The sequence below is a fragment of the Mytilus edulis genome, chromosome 3, assembly GCF_963676685.1.
Source record: "Mytilus edulis chromosome 3, xbMytEdul2.2, whole genome shotgun sequence".
In the NCBI taxonomy this organism is placed as follows: Eukaryota; Metazoa; Mollusca; class Bivalvia; order Mytilida; family Mytilidae; genus Mytilus; species Mytilus edulis.
In genome coordinates this window covers 47,284,105-47,297,553 of record NC_092346.1, presented here as the reverse complement: position 1 = coordinate 47,297,553, position 13,449 = coordinate 47,284,105, and the positions used below count along the sequence as shown (strand labels likewise).

The 13,449-nt window shown below is 31.3% G+C and overlaps 1 protein-coding gene across 2 annotated transcripts in view; it reads left to right on the top strand.

Moving 5' to 3' along the window:
- Positions 1–1,583: 1,583 nt before the first annotated feature.
- LOC139516680 (serine-rich adhesin for platelets-like) overlaps positions 1,584–13,449 on the top strand; it is a 58,620-nt gene continuing 46,754 nt past the window's right edge. For both annotated transcript variants that reach the window (XM_071306906.1, XM_071306905.1), the window contains exons 1-2: positions 1,584–2,495; positions 5,520–5,727. In XM_071306906.1, the coding sequence (XP_071163007.1) occupies positions 1,713–2,495; positions 5,520–5,727 (991 nt within the window). In that variant the 5' untranslated portion in view covers positions 1,584–1,712. The remainder of the gene's footprint in view (positions 2,496–5,519; positions 5,728–13,449) is intronic.

Genomic DNA, 13,449 nt, shown 5'->3' with positions numbered 1-13,449 from the left:
CTCATATATTTTATGATAGTATGATACTAAACCCCTAACGGAAGGGATTATGCCTGATATTCATATGATGAAGACATAATCTTTCGATCTGTTAAATTGAGGTCTGGAGCTGGCATGTCAGTTAACTGCTAGTAGTCTGTTGTTATTTATGTATTATAATTGTCATTTTATTTATTTTCTATTGTTACATCTTCTGACATCGGACTTGGACTTCTCTTAAACTGAATTTTAATGTGCGTATTGTTATGACTTTACTTTTCTACATTGGCTAGAGGTATAGGGGGAGGGTTGAGATCTTATAAACATGTTTAACCCCGCCGCAATTTTACGCCTGCCCAAGTCAGGAGCCTCTGGCCTTTGTTAGTCTCGCATGATTTTTAATTTTAGTTTCTTGTGTATAATTCGGAGTTTAGTATGACGTCCATTATCACTGTACTAGTATACATATTTTTTAAGGGGCCAGCTGAAGAACGCCTACGGGTGCGGGAGTTTCTCGCTACATTGAATACCCATTGGTGGCCTTCGGCTGTTGTCTGCTCTATGGTCGGGTTGTTGTCGCTTTGACACTTTACCCATTTCCTTTCTCAATTTTACTCATAGTTATTGACCAAGCAAGATTTGATCAGTTCTTAATTGGTTAAAACTCGATTATGACGTCAAACTTTCTTGCTTTCTTCTGAATTTCACACGGTGATGGCATGAAAAAGGGTGACCATGCCTGATGCCGTTACATCTTACAAAGAAAGAACACATCTTTTTGCAGAGCATTTCAAAAGAAGGAATACGTCTGCCCGCATATTGTTTTAAAATCATTTATAGAGAAACAAATTCCACAACTAAATCTCGTGTAATACGATATTTATCCATTCTCGACAATTAAATATTAAATATATTTAAAACGCTCTGTGAGCCTCGCGTTTTAGTGGATAAATATCGTATCACACTCGATGCATTGGTAGAATCTAAATATATATATATATATAACAGCACATTAAAATGTATTAACCAATCATTATTGAGAATATTAAGACTAGGAAGTGGAAAATCCTAATTGTTATACTAGAGAATTAAATTCATTGAGCAAATATGAATTTTAATCGAGATTTAAATCAATAACTTGATTTAAAAAATATTCTGCCAGTATTTTTTTTTTAATATCAATTAAGCTTAATTATATTTGCTTTTTAAAAAAAATAACGTATACATTTTAAAACCAAAAAAAAATGTATACGTTATTTTTTTTAAAAAGCAAATATAAAGCTTAATTGATATTAAAAAAAAAATACTGGCAGAATATTTTTTAAATCAAGTTATTTAAAATAATGCGTAAGAAAGGCAGTCGTTTTCTTTTTAAATTACACAATCTGTACCTTTAAACTAATTAAAACAATTTATGAGGCCTAAATTGCTATTGACGATCGGTTGGATAAGTAATTATACGTTGCCTTTAAATTTATTATAGTTTCAGCTTATTCTCTTGGCTTCTATTGTTGTTTGTGTTTGAATAGATGAATGAATTATCATAAAATTTAAACCCGGTAGTAACCTTCAGTTATTTAATATATATATATATATATATATAAATCCAATTGCATAATGCAATGCCTCAACGTCACTGCTAAAAGCAGGTACATTTTTACTATGTATTTAGCTGGAACAAACATTTAACGAAATTTTATTTAGGTTTAAGATAATTGGAAACTTATTTGAATATGGCAGGACGATCACAGCACAGAGACAACCGTTCTTCGTACTTTTCTACAGACTTAGGTCGTTCTGGAATATATGACAGTGTTAATGGAACACCTTTTAATTTTTTACAGAGAGGAGATAACCCGAATAATTTAAGGAATATCGAAGGCATTTCGGAAACCGCACGTGAGAGTGGACTTTATGCAAGTCGAATTGGATCAACCAAACAACCAACAGAAGATTATTCAAAAGAAGGAATGTTAGGTTCTACTGGCAATTTTCCCAGACAAAATTGGGACCAATCATTTGAAGAAGGGAATAGAACGCCAGAGAGTGGAACATATTCTAGGAATATTGAAGCCCACGAGCGTGTTAAGGACTATAAAGCTAATTATGATATAACCAGAAGTTCGACGAATGACAATACCAGAGATAGTGGTCTATATAGTAGGAAAATTGGATCTTTTCGAGAAACAATACCCGATAAAGATATGGCAACTCCTTTTCCAGATAATTTCGGCCTAGACAACCAACGTCAATCTAGTAAACATTTCAAACCAAATAAATATACAGGAAATAATTTAGAAACAATGTTAGAAGGAGATGATGAATCCAAGCAGCCAGAACATTATAACTCAACATTTTATTCTGAGTCTCGGAAAGTATCAGATACGAGAAGAAATACAGATTATGATGGACATTCAAACGCTAGTTTTCAAGATGATAAAGAGATGCCTTCTTGGACGGACATGTTGTTTGACCGACAATTTACAGACGATTATATAAAGAAAACGTGGCCAAAGGTAAGAAAATATCAGCATAATTATGATGATATCAATTATGTGTATTTCTCCCTTGTTTAAGTGTAAACCGTTTTTATATGATAATGGTTGAGTTTAGTGCAAATCGGCTAACATGGTTTTCTTTGTAAAAAGTTATATTATTTAAATTAAAAAAAATTACATTTCTTTCCATTACATAATATCATTATTTGTCATGCTTTATTTATAGATTTAGTCAGTAGTTTCCAGTACTATCCTTTTTCTCGGAATTAATGACAAAAGATTTTGGTCATTTTATACTAGGAATTGTTTAAAAGCTTTAAATCAAGATTTAAATGGGTTATAATCAATAGTTTTATTTAACTCTAAAGAAACAAAAATAAAAAAACAAGTTCGGTATTGAATTATGCACAACGTTAATATTATACATCGTAATATTTTTCGAGATTCATATAGAACTGTAAAAAACTTTATAACAAAGAGAGTCAACTATCACAAAAACACATCCTTGACAACATTTTTCAATTTTCTATTGACTGTGTTTAAAATACACATGAATGTCTTCTCTATCTCAGAAAGATCTAGATCTTTGTTGCGACATACCAGTAAACCGTATCAAATTAGAATATGTTTAAGCTAATTTCTGTTATTTAGCTATTTCTTTTCCAGTTCGAAACAAATAGTACAATAGTTCGGGTTCACGTCTATACATCAAATAAGTTTAAAAACAATTAAACAAAAATCCTATTCATCTGCTCCTCAGAAGACATTTATTATAATAAACTAAAACATCGACGGCTTGAACAAGTATACGATTACGATGATTTCTGAAAGTTTATTTTCTCTGAATTATCTTCCATTAAATACAGTCACTATGCTTCAGACAGATTGTTTGCACAAGAAAAGTATTAAAAATAGGATTTAGGATACAAAAATATCATAGTCCAACACAAATTTGTCGAAGATTTATATGCTAACCTTTTCAGTTCTTTCAAATGAAAGAACACATCTTTTTGAAGATCCCCGGAAAAGGACGATACAGTTTGCCTGCAAATCGTTACAAATAATTTGAGAAAATAATTCTTCTAACAAATATCGTGCAATACGATATTAACTCACTCTGGACAATTGAATTTTAAATATCGTAAACACTCGGCGAGTCTCACGTATTAAATTTGAAAATATAACCGTCTCGAGGGGAGATAATGTTTTGTTTCCCAATAGTAACAATCTATAATAATGTCCCAGGTATCATCATTTCATCTTCCGTTATGATAAGCTGGGTATTTAATAGTTATTGCAAAAGAAAGATGCGATGCAGTTAAAAAGGAAATTAACATTCATCGCCTAGCCGTCCCTAGAAAATTGTTTGCGGAATAAAAAAAAAAAAATCTCATTTAGTTTTTCACTGAATGTTGTAATTTTTTCCCCATAAATATGGCGTTAGTATTTTCATTTAAGGAAATACAAAATTTTCAATGATAAATAATGTTTATCCTAAGGGCCGTTTTTGCTTGTTGGGCGTCATATACATGTATATATATATTTTTTGTGCTGGCAATAAAACAACAGTAGCACCGGTATACGAGCACCTGAGCATTTTCCAGTGGTAGTACAATTGGTTTTTTTCTCTCACTATTAGCGTTTTGAAAATACTTTTCTCTGTTATATATATTTTAATCAAGACTAGTGTTAACCACATGATGCGTGTGCATATACTATAATTTTAAGTCTCATAAAGTAAATGTGCGCATAAAAAATAAAATACTGTTACGGTCGTTATTCTCTTTAATGTCAAATGAAAACTTTACATACAATTAAATAGAGTATATTTAAAAATTTTGCGACCATGCAGTAGCATTCATACATAAAGATGAAAGCAAATTACACAGGCCAGCTATGCTAGTATTCACGTGTCAGGGTTGATGGATCTATCATTAGATAGCAATGAAAAGATAATTAAAAATATGAAATTACATACTAAAATTAAGATAAACGTTTTATTATCGTTGTGTAACATTTCCATTATGTCCAAGCTTTCAGCATGCATTAAATTGCATACAAATTTCATAATTATATATAATTTATATAGAATTTAAAGGATCATATCCGATGTGGAAATTTTGATTGAGAGTATTCGTATGCATGGTTGGTGATAATATGCATACATCTTAGCAAGGGGAGCTTAATCTGTCGGCGTTCCCTGTCTCGTTCCTAGTATACTCTGGTGCCTTTAAATATGTCCCCGCCTAGTGGTGGTTCTCCCTATAGTGATCAGTCTGTCTGTCCGTCCGTCCGAAACAAATTGTGTCCGCTCTATATACAGAGAACCGTTATAGTTTCATACATTATACTTGACATGTACATTTGTTTAACCAACACCAGAATCATCTTTAAGTACTTTAATTCAATCTTAACACATATTCACCATGAAAAAATACAGACAAACAAAAGCATGGATCATTAAACATAATGCCCCCAATTATCGTAGAGCGGCAATAACAAATTCAAGCTTTAAACAGAAGTATCCTGCTCCCTATTACCGAAGAGGGGCAATGATAAATTCAAGCTTTAAACAAAAATATCCTGCAAACAGTTTGCTTAGTGATTTTCTCTTTTCCGTAAACAAAGAGTTTGCATAAGGGTAATTCTTCTTCCGGATTTCAAGGCGACCTTTAAAACAATTATGGCACTATTTGGGCAACAACTGAATATAATTTATACTGTTATTATGTTGTTGTGCAACTTCTTCAGGAAAAATGATTTTATACACTGTGAACTATGCTTTTATGTTTTTATTCTTAAAAGTCGTTTTCTTTGTATTAGGTGGTTACAGGTTAGTGGATGGATAGAGGGAAAACAAAAGCAGCCAACACTATCGCATGGAATGTCAATATATATTGCCTTTTCAATAATATTGTTTCCATTTAATGATAATACATATTATAATACTATTAAGTGATCTCTAGCGAACATTTTTATCTTCGCTTCTTTATAAGACTTGGACTAGTCATTTATTGCTGCTTATGCTTTTTTCCAATTTAGATAACATTACCGTTGGCCAACACTCGAAAAAATGATCCATTCGCTCCTACAACGGACGACGAAGGTAGTAATACTATCGATGAAAAAAGTGGAACGCAGGATCACAAAGTTCGAAACACGTTGTGTGTTATTGGACTTGGTACATTGTTATTATGTCTGGTTGGAGCAGCAATACTTATCATAGCATTAGTAGCAAATCAGAGAACAGGTATTTTCCATTTCGTTTATTTTGACGTTTGAAATAAATGTCTGCAAAAATAACTGAAGAATTTGATACTGTCTAATACTTCTAATGTTATCGACCCAAGGCAAGGATATCTTTTCCAATGTTTTCCAAATTTGAACAATCCTTTACGACACCTTAAATGATTTAGATACATTAATTTTCCAAATGTATTGGTTTAGCTCATAATAAAGATAATTCCATGATATTACAAGTTAAAAAAAAATACGATTCATTCAGTAACGGAAATTATCTATTTGAAAACATTAGACAATAATAAAATATATATATATATATATATATATATATATATATATACAACTCGTCTAAACATCAACCCAACAATGTTAGATCTGTAAATTTGCTTTCGCAAATTTTTGGTTCTTCCCTCGCCGGGATTCGACCCCATGCTACTGTGATATCGTGACACCAAATCGCCTGCACTGCAGCCGTCCCGCTAGACCACACGACCACCTGGGCTCTCAAAAAAAGAGCTTTCGGTGGGCATGTGTTACCTTTCCACGTCAGTTTTAATATATATATATATATATATATATATATATAGCATGGTACTTTATTAGATAGTTTATATTCAGATACATACATATATATGTATATATATATAGATCTTTTTTATATTCATATTTATAATATTAACATTTATTATGGTCTGCTCAAGTTATGAAATCAATACAAGGAAAATGGGTAATTCCCTTTTTAATCATTGAAATCTTGCATTTTTTGGTATCATATACTAGGTTTGAAATATTTTTGCTTCTTTTTTTCAAAACATACATACACCCACCTTTTAAATGCAGAAACACGAGGATTCGTCTAATACAAAAAAGAGAAAACAAAAATCCAATTAAGTTTCAAGTTTCACTAGTTAGACATACCATAAAGAGAAAGCCCTATTCACATTTTTTCTCAGGTAATTAAATTATGTGAGGATCATACAGGAGTTTGGTAATATCATGCGCAAGTGCCCTTTTTCCCGCCTATAGTCTGATCCTTTCTTACTTGAATGAAACTTGACGCTATTTAAAACACTAAAAGAACAGATTATTATCAATGATATTGCAGTGACAGTATAAATAAGCATTTATCACGCAATGTGATCGGATTCAAGAGTGTTGAACACCAATTATTTATGAATGACCGAATTCCACGAAGTAATCTTGGTTATCTAATAAATAATGCAACTTTGTAAACGTTTTTTTTTTATCTTCTTTTTTAACAAATAAAATGAAAGCACCGGTATGTTGACATGTTGGTATGCGATATATTGTTATGTAAAGTCTATGTATAGTACATGCATTGCGGAAGGGGTATAAATGTTAGGTGTCGAATTTGATATTGTAACGTAATTGGTACAATATTAAAGATTCATTTCGAGATTATATATAATTATATGCTTTCTAATTGTAATTTCAATGCACTTGCTTATTATATATCGAATCAATAATTTGTCTAACTTTACAAATCCTTGATCGAATCCTGATTAATATGATTTAATGTGACAGGTCCGCAAGTTGACATGGTTTAGACATGTGCAAAGCAATTACCCTTTTATGTTAAACATTGTATTATGGTCGGGAAATCCCAGACGTACAGCCAATCGAAATCAGAAAGGCGGATACATTAATAATAAAAAAGTATGACAACAGCTAGCATATATATCATAAATTTTTCGAGACAAATGTATCCATTATTTTTCCGAAAAAAAAAGCGTTCGTCTAAAAGTTGTAAAGGCGTGTTAGAACTAGTCAGAGAACTATAGTGGTGTCTGCTCTTTGGTAGGGTGTTGTCTTTTTGACACATTCCCCATTTCCAATCTCACCATGTAACCTACCATGTAATCTAGAATAAGATTTATAATAATAACAACAAGAATGTGTCCAAAGTACAACACGGATGCCCCACTCGCACTATCATTTTCCATGTTTTATGGACTTTGAAATTGGGTAAATATCTAATTTGGCATTAAAATTAGAAAGATTATACTATAGGGAACATGTGTACTAAGTTTCAAGTTGATTGGACTTCAATTTCATCAAAAACTACCTTGACCAAAAACTTTAACCTGAAGCGGGACGAACGAACGAACGAACGGACGGACGGACGGACGAACGAACGAACGGAGCCACAGACCAGAAAACATAATGCCCCTCTACTATCGTAGGTGGGGCATAAAAATAAAAAGTTACCAAAAAGGTGTTATATTCTACGTAATATATCAACCAAATACGGGCCCTTTCTTTATCTTTTTTATTTCTTTTTTGGTAATTCTCTATGTAGTGGGTTCTTGTTCTTTGTATTTGACATAATGATATTCTTTGATTGACTAACTACCATATGAAATATATTTTGATATAGAACTGCTTTTGCTTGTCTCTTGGATGCGTGTATGTCTCGAGAGTAGTTAGGCGCGGATTCGATCATCGGATGACTCATGCAATCAAAGATTTTAAAATTGGGGTACTAAGCTTCTCCTCTGCTAAATGCACTTTCTTTTCTTCTTGTGTCTATTAATATTAGCTGCTCCGTAATCGTAACTTTAGAAGCTTTAGAACGTTATAATTTAAAGTAAAAAAAAGAAGGTTTATCACTGATAAAACAAAATGCGGATATAAGACCATTTTTATCTATTTTTGTTTAAACTTGATGTTAAATCACATTTTCTAAATATATAACAAGACATCTTCCTTTGGTATATTGGACATCTTAACGCATGAATTAATCAGTTATTCTTTATTATTGTTTGGAAATATGACTCCGTGTTTTCATGTTTAAACATTTTGATCAGTTAATCCTTTACATCAAAAATAAACCTCTTATTGTTTAAATAGAATGACATGACACATAATATTGTGCACATCATTTATATCATTTTCAAAGTTTCGTGTTGATAAAGACGGATTTTAAAGAGTAGTAGTCATTTGAAACATTTTCTTTAGGATTCTACCTTTTACAAAAATACGTCCATGAAATATCACCTAATAGTATTGTAAAAGTATAAAGTAATATTTGAAAACAAATTCATTTGAATATTTGGTTACAAATATATAAACAAGGTTTTGTTCATATGATGATTTGAGTTTTTTGTCTCTCTCAATGTTTGTAAAGTGTCCCTAAAATGCAATTATCTTCGATCTGTTGAAATAATTGTCTTGCAATATTTGTTTATAAAATTAGGTACTGGAATGAGTATATATGTTTTGTAAACTATTACAAATGCCGTACTGTTTTGACTCGTTTAACCGTGTGGTTTATCATGGCAAAACGTCAAAATGTGCATGACTTCATTACTTTTCTTGTAATAGATTTATAATTCTCCGAACTGATCACTTCCCACTCCTATGGTAATTTTCAATGGCTATTCATTGGAACAAATACATATTTAAATACTGTACAATCTAACGTTCATTGGAACAAATACATATTTAAATACTGTACAATCTAACGTGTTGAGATATTGTACATGTTTTAAATTATGCGTGTATTGATACATTTAGGTAAAATTAAAGCAAATTAATACATTCGAACAAACGATTTGTGAAAACATAATTATTTTGGGGGCTAACTATTTATTTTCGAACTAATTAGCTAATGCATTATATTTAGAATGACTTTTTGAATTATACGTGTATAGATACTATTAGTTAAAATCAAATAGATGCATTTGAAACAACGAATGGAAAAACCATGATTTTAATTTAGCTTTTTGACACATTCATGCAAGGTTTAATTAGTTAGTTATTATAGATTAAAAAAAACAGCTATTCAAATATTTCAAAATTAAATGCTACCTTTGTTTCCAAAATTGGATGTTAGAGCAACTTTTCAATAAAGACATATTTACGATATCTTAAAGATTGAACTGCAGACCTTGTTCATTTATCAATGTCATTTTTACTACTGAATAGACTTTTGTTGATAATTTGCATAATGTTTTACATGGTGATTCCGTTTCAATGTTTGGTAAATCTTTGCATAAATGAAAGATGAGTGGTCAATGCATAAATCATCAATTTCACTGCTCCCATATTGGGACTATAAATAATTTCTCCCTCCCTGGCACTGGTACTCGCATCAGTTTTCAATCAGATCAATTTGCCCTGTGTCAACCATATTAAGGTCACATCAAACAAAAGTAACCTTTGCTAAATGCTTCTGAAATTCGTAAACATTTTAACACATTTTGACAGAATCAAAACGTAATTCAGTACAACCAATTGCTGTTCAGGCAATATTTCCAATTTGAACGTTTTGTGCAATTTTATATGAAACAACTAAAACGAAATGATTTATACAGGAAATGATTATAATTTAAAATACAATTTTGGCTGTTTCTTAATACCATCCTTCTCAGACAAATCAGGAGTAGATTACCTTAGCCGTATTTGGCACAACTTTTGGGAATTTTGGGTCCTCAATGCTCTTCAACTTTGTATTTGTTTGGCTTTTTAACTATTTTGATCTGAGCGTCACTGATGAGTCTTATGTAGACGAAACGCGCGTCTGGCGTATAAAATTGTAATCCTGGTACTTTTGATAACTATTATCAGGATTATAAATTTTCTTGATACATATAAAACATTTAGCTTGGGAAATGGCCAAGTCAGTGATGAATTATTAAAATCAGTACTTCTGATTGAGATCTAAAGAGTAAATGAATATAGAAATTCACGTTCTTTCATTTGTTGCAATGAAGTATCATGATTTTGAAAATAAATCCGATAATTTCACTTCTCTAATGTCACACAACAAGCTATTTCTATGACGTTGAAGCAACACTTTATCAAGATTGCAAAGGAAAGGTATAGTTCCATGCATTTTGTGCTTAAGTTAAAGTAAAATACGATGGTAATTGTAATTAAATTAAATTATATAAATGATAAATATAATTCTACGAATTCAAACACATGTATTGAAAATATATACATCGCGACTGACTCAATCTGATAATTTACACATGAGATATTTCTACGAGTGAACTAATGGTTTGTTTAGTCACTCGTTGAAAGGAGTAGGTTCAGTAAGACCCCTTTTTGGTCCCAACATATAGCAGTTTTAGAAAATTGTGAAAATGTAATCTTTAAGCTATATTTTGCAAAGTAAAATGCTTCTGCTACATAAATGGGCGTTTTTCAATAAAAACGTACTTTCTTGTCCCAGCCACTTTAAAAAAAATGTGTTTGATCTTTGCAAGTAATTTTTTGTGCAGTCAGTACATTGAATTAGATTTAACATTTTTCAGCAAAGAAATAGTTTATTTTTGAGAAGGATTGATAAGATATTGATTCCTGAATGGTCTAAAACAACCAATATGGCATGTCCCTAGACCGCCTGTTCAACATTCATACTCTAAAATATCGTAACAAAATGTAGAAATAAATGTTATTTTTACTTAATATATATATATAATATAAGTTCTTTGATAATTCAAAAGTATGTTTAGAGCCAACATATTTTAATAAACTGCTTTTAACATAGGATTTTTAATTTCAGAAAGTGTGTCCCTGACAAAATGTCCACTACGAAACGCAGTCATTAAAATTAGCTAATAAACAGTTTTATAAAATCAATGTAATTTTGTTTGCAAGAGATATAAACATTAGGGTCTTACAAAAGAAGTGATGCTTTTACAACGGCAATTAAATTGTTGGTAAGAAAAATTGAGCTCATCAAATGGACCAGAGTGATACCTTATTTTTGTTAATGTCCACTACGAAACGGTTCAAATCTCCTTCAGTATCTGGTTTTAAAATTATGAAAAAAATATTAGTGTACAGCTTAATACATGCTTTAATGAATACAATCAGTCTTGGTACTATTGCAATATGGGCATTGTGGTGAAAAAATAAAACATGTGAATATGTCACCTACGAAACGGTCCCCTACGAAACAAATATTGGAGAAAAGCATTTCGTGGTGGACACTACCACTACCATGCAGTCTTTTTTTACTCTTTTTTCAACTATATTCGTGCAAAACAAATAACAAGGGTTAGTTTCATGTAATTTTTATTATGTTTTTATTAACATAGAATAGGGTTGATGTCAACTATACGAAATTTTTTGTCCACTACGAAACGGTTTTGTCAACTACGAAACGCATCAAAATGTCCACTACGTAACATGAGTTGTACCTTCATATGTGAAGTACTGTCTAATCAAATGGTTCTCCAATTCAGAAAAAATGAGATTTTTCTAGTATATAAAGTAAACAAACTGGAATTTCTATAGGAAACATTTAAAATTGCAAAAATATGTGTGTTTAGAAGCAGTTTCGTAGGGGACAAAAGTCCCCTACCAAACAGTACACAAATTATGAATTTAAATAATATGATCAGTTTAAAGAGTATTTAAGATTGCATTTTTTGTTTACAAACAGGTCTATAATAGATGTACTCAAAATAACTCTTGAAATCAAATTTTAGCTCACCTGGCCGCAAAAATCTTCTCCTCTGAAACTGCTGGGCCAAATTTAACCAAACTTAGCCATAATCATCATTGGGGTATCTAGTTAAAAAAATGTGTCCGGTAACTGGGCCAACAAACCAAGATGGCCGCCATGGCTAAAAATAGAACATGGGGGTAAAATGCAGTTTTTGGCTTATAACTCAAAAACTAAAGCATTTAGAGCAAATCTGACAGGAAGTAAAACACTGGTTCTCCGTTAAAGCGCCCATTTTATGACGTTATTTTGTCCCTCCGTAAGAAAGCAAACCCAACGACTTCCAGTTATATACCCGTAGCTTGTTATACTTATATTTGAGAATTTTAGAATTCTTTATTATCTATATTTTTAATTTTTATAAAGTTTAGTACATATTGCTCAACGATCGTGATCGTACCGGCCGTCCATAATGTTTTCTTCGAAAAGCTGAAATTTCCATTGATGGATAAAAGACCAAGCAGGACAAAATATTTAGTACAGTATAGAGTGTAATATGAGTTAAATTTGATCATAAGGTTACCATAAATAATGTTGTTTATAACAATGGTCATTTATTCCAAGTTACATCAGTCTGAAAAACGAAGCAAAGTTGAAAACTGCAGAGATTTGTTAAGCGTGTAATCTCCGTGGAATGGTCAATTCTTAAAAAACATCAATTATTAAAACAAATTTCACATTCAACAGATCGATATGGATGTCAACATTAAATTTTAGTTTAACTCTGATCTTTAGATATACATATTAGGGTTCCTTAATGACGAAATCGTCGAAATGTAACCTCCGTGGAATGTAATCTCCGTTGAAATTTTGGTAAAGAGTGCTTTCTATCACGTCCGCACTTTTATCGAGTATGGCGTGCCAAATAAACATATTAGATGGCGGATATATCACTTACAGATCAATAATATGTTGTAATCCAGACGACATAAGAAGACAACATGTAACATTTTTTATAAATCTATTGTTTGGTCCATAATTGTTTGAGTGTAACAAAGTTGCTTCTTTCTCAAATCTAGATGAAGAAAAAAACAAAACAAACCGGATGTTTTTATATCAATCGTAATGCATGTAAATAATTTATACCTGTTTTCAATATTCAATATATGAAGCTTTATGATTAATATAAATTTGATATCGAACTCAATACGATTTAACAAGTATGCAATTGCAAGAAGCCATAAAAATTGCTCTTTCTTTTTTCGTGTTGCACAAGCAGAGAAGCTTTTAGCTTTCATCGAAATTATG